The 13881-nt window shown below is 36.3% G+C and overlaps 1 protein-coding gene across 3 annotated transcripts in view; it reads right to left on the bottom strand.

Annotated features, from left to right (window-relative positions):
- BTAF1 (B-TFIID TATA-box binding protein associated factor 1) overlaps positions 1–13881 on the bottom strand; it is a 105970-nt gene that overhangs the window by 49040 nt on the left and 43049 nt on the right. For all 3 annotated transcript variants that reach the window (XM_017894701.1, XM_017894702.1, XM_017894703.1), the window contains exons 14-15: positions 12564–12684; positions 907–1011 (exon numbers count right to left, since the gene is read on the bottom strand). In XM_017894701.1, the coding sequence (XP_017750190.1) occupies positions 907–1011; positions 12564–12684 (226 nt within the window). The remainder of the gene's footprint in view (positions 1–906; positions 1012–12563; positions 12685–13881) is intronic.

Below are 13881 nucleotides of genomic sequence, written 5' to 3'. Positions count from 1 at the left end.
AAAAAAAAAAAAAGTAATACAAAGGAAAGTTTTTTTAAAAAAGAACGTAATTCTCTTTTTTAAAAAAACATGCCCATAAAAGTACTATAGAATTGTCAAAATCTCAGTAAGTCACTGAAATAAATCCTTTGCATATATCATAGGACTCAATATTAATGCAGTCCTATATCCAACACACACTTAAAAATAGCTCCTAATATTCTTTGCTAAACTCAGAGGTGGTAATAACCTAGTATAAATTTAAAACAGTATAAGTCTTGATTCATGATCTTACTTAATAAGGATAAGGTACCTTTCCTGATGCCTAACATTTAATGGGCTAGGACTAGCCTATGGAAAGATCACCACTGTAAATCCAAGGTTGTTAACAATGAGTCACTTTAGAGGCCAACAAGTCAAGAGTAATTTAACAGATTATAAAGGTACAAAAGTACCATTCCCCCCCCATAAATGCTATTAAATATATCAAATGGCTCCTCCTCTAATGATTCTAACACATATGTTCACTCTTTCTAAGTAGGGAAAAAGTACAAGTTTCAACAATAATTAGACTCATATTACCAATTGATCCCAAAAGGTACTTTGCAGAATCTATAAGCATGCTGATAAACAACAAGATGAGGGCCAGAAAAAAGCAATCTTTTCCTCATTTCATTTTCTGTATTGGGGTTATCAGAAAGTGCTTAAAACACGCATGTAAGTCACATGATAAGAGAAAGAAGCATGGCCAATCAAAACGATTACATGCTACATGTAAGAAGCCTAGTTCTTTGTCTCATCTTGCAGATCTCTAGACTTTTCAAATCTCCAAGAGATATGAATGACCAACAGAACAGCAATTATGAAAAATTTTAAAAACCTACAAAAGTTACTAGGAAAAGGAATACAAATACATTTGCTGTGTACCTTGTGAATAAGGTCCAGAATTTCCTGACTGCTTTCCAAAACACAGAACTGAAAAATGTGTCGGAGCATATCAGGCAGTATAGGTATAAGCCAAGACGAAGAGTTCTGAAAACAAAAACAGAATTAAAAGCTGTAGCACATAATTCTTGGATGTTAGTTTACCTGAAGAAATGTATGTCAAATAACAGAAGTACTACCATGAAAAGATTGCATGGTTTCATTAAAAAGGCTAAACAAGTGATAAACTTTGACAAGATTTTGAGGCAACAAACACCTTATTTACTATACCAATGGTCTGAAGAAATAACAGCATATAATCACTGAGAAGCTGGAAAAAGTTTGATTATCATTAATAACAATTTTGCCTCAAAGTTGAAATCATCCTCCATATGGAACCATCCTCTAACCAGCAACATCTCTCTGGTTATATCATACATCACTGCTTTGTCAAGAAAATCTGTAAAATACTCAGGTTACTGCTCTTGTGCCAGATGATCAGAGTTTAAGTTCTATGTGCTCACCAATAATCCAAGTAATGAATTATACTATAATATCCACCCTAGAAACTTCTACTTGGAGTTCACTACAAAATTAAGGTAAAGGTTCTTCATCTATTTTGGGTCAGGGACCCTTTAAAACTCTGATGAAAACTATGTACACTGTGTTATCAGAAAAACATATAATTACAAACAATATTTTCCTTCCAAGGTTCAGGGATCTCCTAAAGCCTGGGTTAAGAACCTCAATTTAAGGAATTTCCTAACAATTCAAAGGCCCACCCAAATCAAGCAACCAAATAGTGCTTAACTAAGTATCTAATGTGTGTCTAGAATTCCCAGAATAAGGAATTCCAAACTGTCTATTGCTATTCAAACAATTATAAGCTCACTGGATAAAAATGTCCATCAGAGAAATTCTACTAACTAGCTCAAAGTACCTATCAGTATCCTGCCCTCCACATGACTTTTTTAAAGCACTAAATACAGTGTCTCTATGAGAAATTTGGAAATTTTAACTGAAATTGCAGAAATCCACAAGTTCTAGGGATAATAAATGCTTTTTAACTTAGAAAGCTACCTATAATTTGTAGCCAATGGAAAACTAATGACAAAGGTAGGATCAGGGTTTTATGTTCTCAACATGGTCTGAAACAAGTTTTAAAAAGGCCACATGACTCCTCAAAGAGGTAAAAACAGAACTGCCATTTGACCTAGCAATCTCTTTACTGGGTGTATATCCAAAGGAATATAAATCATTCTGTCATAAAGACACATGCATGAATATGTTCATTGGAACACTATTCACAAGAGCAAAGATATGCAATCAACCTAAATGTCCATCAACAGTAGTCTGGATAAAGAAAATGTGGTACACATACACCATAGAATACTATGCAGCCTTAAAAAAGAACAAGATCATGTTCTTTGCAGGAACATGGATGGAGCAGGAGGCCATTATCCTTAGCAAACTAACACAAGAACAGAGAAGTACATATTCTCACTTTAAGTGTGAGCTAGCTGACAAGAACACATGGACACAAAGAGAGGAACAAAAGACACTGGGGTCTACTTGAGGGTGGGAAGGAGGAAAGGATCAGAAAAAATAACTATTGGTTATTAAGCTTAGTACCTAAGTGGCAAAATAATCTTACAACAAACACCCATGACATAAGTTTACCTATATAATAAACCCATACATGTACCCATGAACCTAAAATGAAAGTTAAAAAAAAAAAAATAAGCCATAAGTCATCGACTGGAGAAGCATTCTCACTACTTCGCTATGTCTTAACTCTACTTTTCATTGAAAGGGAAAGGGAAGCTGGGAGGAAAAAAGTTCTTTTCTCATTGGAGAGAATTAGGGACAATCTTAACAGAATTAGGAAAGCTATTAATAGCAATAAGCAAATAATTTGGTGTTATTCTTCCATAATGTCTCTTAATTTCTCATTTTCCCCCAACATATTTACCAACTCTCTTCCCTGACCCTCAACCCCAACAATGGCAATCCAAGCAGTTGCCTGTAGGTCCCCAAAAGTTACATCTATACAGGAAGATTTTCCCCCTATATTTATGACCAATACATGTGATATAAACTGTAGTTGTCTTCTCAGGCTACAAACATTGTTACTCTACTAAATTCTACTTTATAATTATTAAAAACAACCAGAGAAGGAAAGGATACAAGGGTAGAACACAGGATTTTTAGGGCAGTTAAACTATTCTGTGTGATACTGTAATTGTGGATACATGACATCATGTTTGTCAAGCCAATAGAATGTATACTACTGAGAGTGAACCCTAATGTAAATTACGGACTTTGGTTGATAATAATGTGTCAATGTAGGTTCACTGATTGTAACACATTAGTACTAGTCTAGTATGGGATACTGATGGTGGCGGAGGCAGTGTTGAGGACAAGGGATGGGATATATGGAAACTGTACTGTTCTCTTCAATTTTGCTCTGAAACTAAACTGCTCTGAAAAATAAAGTCTAGGCAAATAAGTATACTCAAAGATGGCCCACATCATATGTTGCCAGGAACATACAAATTAAAACAATGATGAGATACCACTTTATACCTGTTAGCATGGCCAAAATCCAGAACACTGACAACAACAAAAGCTGGCCAGGATATGAATCAACAGGAACTCTCACTCATCGCTGGTAGGAATTGCAAAATGGGGCAGCTATTTTGGAAGGTTCTCACAAAAATTAAAAATACTCTTAACATCCAGCAAGTGTGCTTTCTGATAGTACCCAAAGGAGGCAAAAAAGTCCACACAAAAACCTGCACAAGATGTTTACAGCAGCTTTATTCACAACTGCCAAAACTTGGAAGCAAGCAAGATGTCTTCAGTAGATCAATGGATAAACAAACTGGTACAACCAGACAACGGAGTATTATTCACTAAAAAGAAAAGGAACGATCAAGTCATGAAAAGACACAGAGAAATCTTAAATGCATATTACTAAGTGAAAGAAGTCAATCTGAAAAGGCTCCATACTGTATGATTTCAACTACATGACATTCTGGAAAAGGCAAAACTAAGGAAATGGTATTTCTTCCTCTGATCTGCCTTCCTGAGACTCGGAATAAGGAGAGTTGACGACAAACAGAAATAGGACTAATGGACGTTTCACTGTACCTGAAAATGAAGGTAAAACTTCTAACCATCTATACCCCCCTTCCATTTTGCCCTCCACCAAACCAACTTCCTGTCACTTACTAATTTAGTGCCATCCTGCTCTCTTCTGCCTCCAGAGTTATACATACTATTCCTTCCTCTGACTCTTACCCTTATTTTCCCCTAGCTAAATTCCACTTACCCTTTGGGTTTCAGCTTAAACTTCACTTCTAACATGATGCCTTCCCTGTCTATCACCCATCTCACTTAGGATCCAATAGTGTCTTCTACCTCCCATATCAGATAGTTACCTCATTAAGTTATTCTTGTTTAGTTATCTGTCTTCTCCTGTCTGTCTAGTTTCCTATTTTAAGCACTACAGGAGAGCAAAGGCCTTGCCTCTTACCACTATCTAGAAAATTGTTCAAGCACATAGCAGGCACTTAAATAGTTGTTGAAATCCATCCTGGCCACTGGAAATGATCCAAAGTCGTATAATATAAGAAATGTTTTCTCAGCATTTTGTACAGGGTCTTAAAAAGAAACACGTATTTGATCTTCATCCCCAGCTCCTGGCACAGAGCTCCTAAAACCCAAAGAACTTCCTGAGTGACAGGGATTATTCATAATAACCATAGTTTAGTTTGTGTTAATGAAATGACTCTTGGTAGGCCCCAAGATAGCTTCAGAAAGGGGACTGGTTGCCAGAGGAACTAACTATGTGATTAGAGGGCTAGAAATTTCAGCCTGCCTTCTGCTCCCCACCTCCAGAGCTGGAGGGGTTGGAGATTAAGTTAATCACCTCACTAATGGTTAATAATTCAATCAATCAGGACTACATAATACAGTCTCCATAAAACCCCTAAATTTATGGGTTTATTGGTTGGTGAGTGCACAGAGGTGCTGAGGGTGGCGTGCCTAAAGAAGGCATGGAAGCTCCAAGCACCTCATCCCCATACCTTGCCTTGTGCATCTCCTTCCATCTGGCTGTTCCTAAGTTGTGTCCTTTATAGTAAACTGGCAATTGTAATTACCAGTTTAACAGCCTTTCTGAGTTCTGTGAAGCATTCTAACAAGTTATCAAACCTGAGGACAGGGTCAGGGGAATCCAGTTTACAGATAGTAGGTAAGAAGTATGGAAGGCCCAACACTTGCAACTGGTATCTGTTGTGTGACTGAGCCCTCTAACTTGTGGGAGCTGACACTAATTCCAGGTAGACTGTTAGAACTGAACTGAATTGTATGATACCCAGCTGGCATCCAGGGAGTTGGATAATTGGTTGGTGTAAGGAAGAAAACCCGCAGATTTGGTGTTAGGAATGTTGTATTGTAAAAATGGCTCAGCAACAGATCCCTAACTGGCAGATATGGCATGTCAGGTGGGATAAGATCTTGTCTGTACCCTTTTGTTACAATCCCTCTTTTATCTTCCCACAAAATGGGTACACTCAGAAAAAAAGGAGCAATCTGAGCATTACCACAAACACCTGATTCTTGCCTGCAGGCCAATTCATCATGTCTACCAGCATATCAAATGTTCTCAGACTGCAGGGAAGACGATCAGGAGAGAACCTATAACTTGGTGATGAATCACACTGAATTCTTTCACTAATTTTACTAATTTGCTCTGAAACCCTATTTTGATCCACAGTCAAAGGAAAAGAAAATTTCCATATTTAGACAGTTTATAACGCCTTGTTCTATTCATTTCTCCAACCAACATTTATTGAAGATCAGCTAAATATTTCAACTTTGCTCTCTCCTTTTCATATTTTTATAAAATCTGGCAATACCCAATTATGCTAGCATTCTCTAAGGCCAAAGTCTTAGTTGAGGCTCTTTGTTTCCTACTTATTTGTGTATGTTAAATTTTCTAACATTCTAAACTATGCTTCAGATTCCAATCCAATCTCACGTATATCTTCATGTAATAACTAAACTTGCCCTTCAAACAAAAGTTAATGTACTGGTAACTGAAATTTTGGAATGACTCACAAAGTGACTGAGATGCAATGGAATGGAAAAGTTGACCCAGTCAGTAAAGAAGGCAAAATAGGAGATTCATGTCTAGGAGTTTGTCTGGCAACAACAGTTACCAGTTATCAACACAAGTTAATCTGGATATTTCAGTAGTTCACTGATAGACATATATATTAATAGGTATACTCAGCACATACAAATACACTGGCTAAAGAGACAATATAGAAAGGACAAACAAATGGTAAAGTCCTTCACTTTGATTACCAAGCTGCAAAAAAAGTTAAACCTTGATTGTAAATCATTATGAAATAAAACTAGTTTTTTGTGTTTATTTGTTTTTGAGACAGAGTTTCACTCTGTCACCAGGCTGGAGTGCAGTGGCATGATCTCTCGGCTCATTGCAACCTCTGCCTCCTGGGTTCAAGCGATTCTCCTGTCTCAGCCTCCCAAATAGCTGGGATTACAGGCACCCACCACAACTCTCGGTTAATTTTTGTATTTTTAGTAGAGACAGGGTTTCATCATGTTGGCCAGGCTGGTCTCAAACTCCTGACCTCAAGTGATGTGCCTGCACTGGTCTCCCAAAATGCTGGGATTACAGGAGTGAGCCACTGTGCCCGGCCATGGTTTTTCTTAAGAGCTGCTATTTCATGCTCCCCAGGAAGCCAAGCTTGCCAATTCTTTCACATGTTAACATCACAGAAGAAGGCAGACGGATTAAACAATATATTTTCACAAATGCTATGGTATGCCACAGGGAAGTATAAAGGAAATAACATTTCAGAGACAACTGTATTAACTGTGGTTCTATTTAAGGACATTTTAGAGATGTGCATGCCAGCACACATACTTAATAATGGATACCTTTTAAAAATAAGGACATCTCCCTTATAAAATCTACTGATTTTAGAAAGCAAAACAAAACCAAAAAATTACTAAAGATAACCAGGATAATTTCAAGGAAACAAAAGCATCAATCTTTACAAGGCAGTGATACACTGAGCTATAGCCAAGTCTGATCTTGAATAGTTGCTTAAGAATTATTGAGGTATAGCTTGAGAAGTTAGAAACTGAAACCAGGAAACAGCTACTAGTAATTCAGGTGAGTTTTCTTTTCTCACTTTTTAGTTAAAACAACTCCATATTCAGAAGTGGGAAAGAAATTAGACACATAATTATTTTGTCCCCATATAAAATTTAGTAAAAGCTGAACACCAGAATAAGATCTGAAACTGAAGTGAGCTATTTATATGAGCTTGGGAAAGTTTCTTAATCTTTATCAGTTCTCTCATCTGCAAAACAGAAAGGACAGTAGCCACCTCACATAAACTGCTTAGCACAGTTCCTAGCATAAAGTAAGCCCTCAATAGTTTAGATTATTATTACCACAATTAAACATCATTCCTATACCCCAGAATAAGAATGCTCAGAATGAATGTACTAATTATTGTTTTAGTATCTGTACTGTTATTTATACTTGTATAGCATTAACATTTTCAAAGCACTTTCATATACATTATCTCACTTGATCCATGTAACTCTGAGAGAGGCTAGAGATAATCACCAGAGAGGGTTAGATAAATCTGACCAAGGTAATAAATTAGCAAATGATAGAGCCAAAGTTAGAACTCAGATCCTGTCTATTTAAGGGATCTTTTAATTATATCATTGAAGGGGTTAACAACAGTGATAAAAAGCTCTATTTAACTGCTCTTTACATTATGATTGCTTTCATAAAGGATTGCTGACTAATTAGGAATACTTAACACCACCAAGAAATCAAAGGCAAGGAAGCAGCTCAGAAAAAGGAACACAAATTAAAAGTGAGAGTAGATTTTTATTACCACAACAGGTCAATGATCTTTTATCCAAATTCCTTGGAGCCAGATGTGTTTTGAAACTCAGAAATTTTTCAAATTTTAGAATAATGAATTACATACAGTGTATATTATATAATATCTCCAATAGAATACCGGCAGCACCTAAACAAAATATATTAATATTTCTGCAGCAAAATGTGTGAATAGGCACATTAAGTGGGATACAGACTAAGCAGTTTCTCTTCAGAATGGTCAGGTTTTGCCACCAAATTAGTAGTTTTATAAATTGACCCAACTCATGAAAACCTTTGGCTTTCAAAGTTGCAGGAAAGGAATCATGGAACTGCACTACAAAAAGAGTTTGCACATAGCTATAAATTAATCAATAAGTAACTTTCAGGCAATTTGTGGAGAGGAATACAGTAACAGATAAAAGCATCAGAGATGGTTTATTCGTACAGCTTTTCAGAAAGCAAATAATGTTGCTGGGAATCACAAGATTAACAATAAAAATTAAATGAGCTTTCACTGCATAATAATGACTTTAAACAATGATTTAGATAAAATGAGTTATAGAAGTTGGACATGCTTTGTGGCACTAGAGATTTGATCTGTCTCATGAAAGAAAAGGTACAGGGAGGAAGAAAGGGAGCTAAAATTTAGGAAGGTGAGAGTGCGAGGGAGTGGGAGCAGGGGACAAGGAGCCATGTCCAAAGATACTTTGATCAAATGAACATGATTACACTTAGGATACAGGAGTGGATTTAGAAAATGTCCTTGACTCCAGAGTACATATTAGGAAATATTAGGGGAAATGTTGACCAGAGCCAACTATTAGAAGACCGAGAAAGACAGGAATTTAATCCTAGTATAGTGTTAGGCAATTACAAATTACTAACCAGTTTGTGAGTAACTGAGGCTATGGTCCCCCAAATCCTTCTGAAACTTAAATTCTTTCCTTTTAGAAATACTATGACCGTGTAGAAACGAAAATTCCAAACTTTAAAGGAGCATACTGGAGAAAGGATGATAATTTTTATGAATACATAGAAGGGAGAAGTAGATAAATTAGAAGATAGGATTATAACTTAATTTTAATTTTTTATTACAAAAACTTGAAACAAGACAAAATTATAAGAAATGTCAATTATGGATTGTGTAAACATAAATGAATGTTGTTTCATAAAATTCCCTGCACTTTTCTCTACTAAAAAAAAAAATCCCAAAATTTAAAAGAAGGAAATAGATGGTAGTATTAAGAAAAGCTTCCTAAAAGGTTTGGCTTTGGGCTGGGCACGGTGGCTCATGCCTGTAATCCCAGCACTTTGGGAGGGAATGCAGGTGGATCACCTGAGGTCAGGAGTTCAAGACTAGCCTGACCAACATGGCGAAACCCTGTCTCTACTAAAAACACAAAAATTAGCTGGGCATGGTGGCACATGTTGTCCAAGTTGGTCTCGAACTCCTGGCCTCAACTGATTCGCCCGCCTCAGCCTCCCAAAGTGCTGGGATCACAGGCCTGAGCCACCGTGCCAGGCCCAACAGTGATTTATAACAATCTTGGGATCTTATTTATAGTAAAAATTTTAGAACAAGGGAGGAGGCATTACAAGATTAACAAAAGTTGAGAAATCACAATTGATAGCAGAGGAGATAAAAATTAGGCAAATGCAACCGAAAAAAAACAGTTCAATTACTGCAAGCAGTGACTCATGTATCTCAATATTCCCACAATATGCTATAATAAACAGTATAAAAACTAATAACCAACAAATAATATTGGTGACTGAGTCACCAAAAAAGTTAGCTTATGTTCAATATACTTTAAAAGGATGATCTACTGTGGTAGTCATTTTAATAGTTAACTATCTTTTTGTGGCAAAAAGGATATTTCAGTTATTTGAAAATTTCATTTATACAGAACACCTTATTTTCTAGTAATGTAAAGTTGGTATTACTAAATAAATAATAAAGTCACAAGTCAAAAATAGCCTGCAGGTGGCTTGATCACCTAACAAGGAATAAAGGGGCTTTAAAAAACAATATGAGGCCGGGCGCGGTGGCTCAAGCCTGTAATCCCAGCACTTTGGGAGGCCGAGACGGGCGGATCACGAGGTCAGGAGATCGAGACCATCCTGGCTAACACGGTGAAACCCCGTCTCTACTAAAAAATACAAAAAACTAGCCGGGCGAGGTGGCGGGCACTTGTAGTCCCAGCTACTTGGGAGGCTGAGGCAGGAGAATGGTGTAAACCCGGGAGGCGGAGCTTGCAGTGAGCTGAGATCCGGCCACTGCACTCCAGCCTGGGGACACAGCAAGACTCCGTCTCAAAAAAAAAAAAAAAAAAAAAATGAAACTGTATCTAAAATATACAAAGAACTCTTAAAATTCAACAATAAGAAAACAACCCAGTATTAAAATAAGCAAAAAACTATTTTTCTTTTTTTTTTCTTTCATTAGCCAGGCATGGTGGTGCGTGCCTATAGTCTCAGCTACTCAGGAGGCTGAAATGGGAAGATCACTTGAGCCCATGAGTTCAGGGTTGCAGTAAGCTATGATCATGCCCATGTAACAGTGTGAGATCTTATCTCAAAAATACAATAAAATAAATAAAAATAGGCAAAATCTGAACAGATACCTCACCAAAGATGAGAGACAGATGGTGAATAAACATATGAAAAGATGCTCAACATCATGTGTCACTAGGAAACTGCAAATTAAAACAACAATGAGATACTACTACACTTACTAGAATGGCTAAAACGCAAAACACTGACAAAAAATGCTGGGCAGAATGCAAAACAATAGGAACCCTCACTCATTGCTGGTAGAAATACAAAATGGTACAGTCACTTTGGAAGACACTTGGCAGTTTCTTATAAAAATCAACATACTCTTACCACACAATTCAGCAGATATGCTCCTTGGTATTTACCCAAGTGAGTTGCAAACTTAATGCCTACATAAGAATCTGCACATGAATGTTTATAACAGTTTTATTCATAATTGTCAAAAACTGAAGCAATTAAGATGTCCTTAGAAGGCAAATGAATAAACTGGTACAGACAATGCAGTATCATTCCATGATAAAAAGAAATGGGCTACCATGACATGAAAAGACATGGAGGAACCTTAATTTCATATTGCTAAGTGAAAGCCAATTCGAAAAGGCAGCATACTATATGATCCCACTATGTGATATTGTGGAAAAGACAAAATTAAGGAGACAGTAAGAAAGATCAGTGGCTGCTAAGGGTTCAGGCACAGGGAAGGAAGGATGAATAGGTGGAACACAGGGGATTTTGGGGATAGCAAAACTACTCTGTATGATACTGTAATGGTGGGTACATATCATTATTGCACATGTGTAAATGTACAATATATACAAAATGTACAGAAGAATGAATGAACCCTACTGTGAAGTGTGGACTTTAATGTATCAATATTGGCTCATCAGTTTTAATAAGTGTACCACACTAATGCAAGATGTTAACAATAAGGGGAAGTATGTGTGGGTAGTAGGAGGGATAAAAGGGTATACGGGAATTTTCTGTACTTTTCCTTCATTTTTTCTGTAAATCTAAAACTGCTATTAAAATAAAGTCCATATATACAAAAGAACCACATGAAGAGAAAAAATTTGGTAACTTCAAAAGGTCTATATAAAATGAATTTAAAATTCACAAACATTTAGGCAAAATCATAAAATTAAAGCAAAATGAAATGAAAATTAAGAACAACCCATGCCAGCTGTCATATCAGCTCATGCTTGACCAACTGAGAACTAACTGTAAAACAGACCTGACAATTGTTCTCAGAGATTTGGATTAGACAAAACCAAAAGGATAATGCAAAACAAAATTTACAGATGTTTATTTACAGAAGTTCAACACAGTATCATGCTGCACATTAAAGCAAGTCTACACAAAATGTTCCTAATTCACATGAGAATCCGCGGTTAGTGAACACAAAAAAGGCACTTATTCACTACTTAGTCACTATTTTTAAAAAATGGTTGGCTCAAACCGTAGTACCTCTTAACAGCATGCTAGAAAACTGAACTTCTTATTGATAGTTCCCTAAATCTAGGTATTTTGTTTGACCTATAAGGCTATTTTTAAAATGGTAATGTGAAGCCTTTTATCAACAGGGTAAGGACTCCTAAGCTCACCACAGGCTCCATTTACACACGGATATTATCTGAATGATCTCTGTAGACATTTCAATGTGACTCCTGAAGAAGTACACTATCCTTGAAAATAGCATGCTCTTAAGATTGAAAAAGCTTTAAATAAAGGTAAGATCCTGGGAATTCCATGGTAAGTCTTTAAGAGTTGTACTATAGAGCTTCAAATGCAGCCTTCTAACCTGGGCCATGGGTTCTGTCAACCACTCAACTGTCAGCCACACAGACAAAGAGCATGCAAAGACTATATAACAGGTCTCTGACAGGGAGAGACTATTCAATCATTCATTCATTCAACAAACATTTACTCAGGACTTCCTATGTGTTAAGCATGATTTCAAGGGCTGACAAAACAACCTAGAACAAAATATTAAAATATTTCTGCTCTTACAGTGATTACATTCATCTACATGGTTACCATACCACTAGGCCCAACATTGTACTGATCTTTGGATATACAGCAAGGGTAAGATAATGATCAGGTTTATTTTATAAAATTAATTTATATAAGTTTCAAGATTGCTATAGTTATCAGTTCTTACCTGGTCCTGTGTTGATAATAACGTAAACAGAGTTTCCAATGCTGCTCTTCGAACTGATGATATAGTGTGATGCAAAAAAGGCCAGACACGTGGAACTAAAACTGTGAGTGACTGTTGAATACTAATAAAGAAGACACAAATTAATCTTACTTACTCTAAGTTGAAACTCTGTAGATACATTATCTAAATATTCTCATGGGATCTAGTGATGCTGACATCATGTGACTTTTTTGATGAATAAATTCTTAAAAGATAATACCATTTTCATATGAACATTCTTGTAACAATGTCATTCACAACTGTTATTGCAGGACCAGAAGAGCCAGAGCAAATGCAGTCAAAAAGAAGGGTGGAAATACTAACATCAGGTTCTTCTATGGCACTAATGCCATGAGTCACCTTTATCAAGTTAGGACTTTCCAATGTAATTGCTCTTAGGAAAATGGGACATGTATCCTAGCTGGTAGTCAGCCTACATGATCAGGACTGCTAATCCTAACTTCTTTCCCAAGGCTAACCCCAATGGGTAGATACACAAAATTTCCATCTCCCTTTGGGGCCATCTCTGTCACATATCAAATGAGCAAGTGGTGGTAGGGCAGCAACTTTGAAATTTATTATCCTGGTGTAGCATTACTAAGTTAGGAAAACTCAAATTTCTTCCTTCTCATAGATTTAAGTTTTAAATGGGGAAGCAAACAAAGCCAAGTCTAGACTAACTTGGGCCATAGGATTCCTGTCACATTCATGAGTCATTTGTAAAAATTACCTAGAACTAGGAAATAATTCATAAGCAGCATTTGAAATATATGGCTCCATAGGAAAAAAACATGAACAAAAAATAATATGCCACCGTAACTATTTGGTCTTTTGTGGTTCCTCCCAGGAGGCCTATCTTTTAACACTATTTTCATTACTTGCAGGTTTGTATGAACACTACTTCTTGTATTTTATTTTCATATTTGGCAAATTTATTTATAAAATTCTAACTTAAACACAGGTACACACAGACATAAAAAAGACACAAAATACATAAAAGCATTATAACACAGTCTTGTTAAGTGTCTAACTGCTCATGCTCCAAATAACATGCTACATTTCTTCTTACATAAGCTAGAAGAAAGTATCTGCTAATTATCACAATATATGAAGCAAATTTGAAACAAAAAAGATGGAAAACTACATTATTTCACATTGAATTAATAGAATTTTCACTATATTCTTTCTTATATTACCCAGTTTTTCTGACACCATCCACTAAGGCCCATAGGCCAAATCCATTCCACCATTTTTTTTTAAGTAAAAGTTTTCTGTGTAT

Source organism: Rhinopithecus bieti, unplaced genomic scaffold (genome assembly GCF_001698545.2).
Source record: "Rhinopithecus bieti isolate Rb0 unplaced genomic scaffold, ASM169854v2 scaffold_25740, whole genome shotgun sequence".
Lineage (NCBI taxonomy): Eukaryota > Metazoa > Chordata > Mammalia > Primates > Cercopithecidae > Rhinopithecus > Rhinopithecus bieti.
The sequence above is the reverse complement of the archived record's forward strand: the minus strand, read 5'-3'. Positions and strand labels throughout refer to the sequence as shown.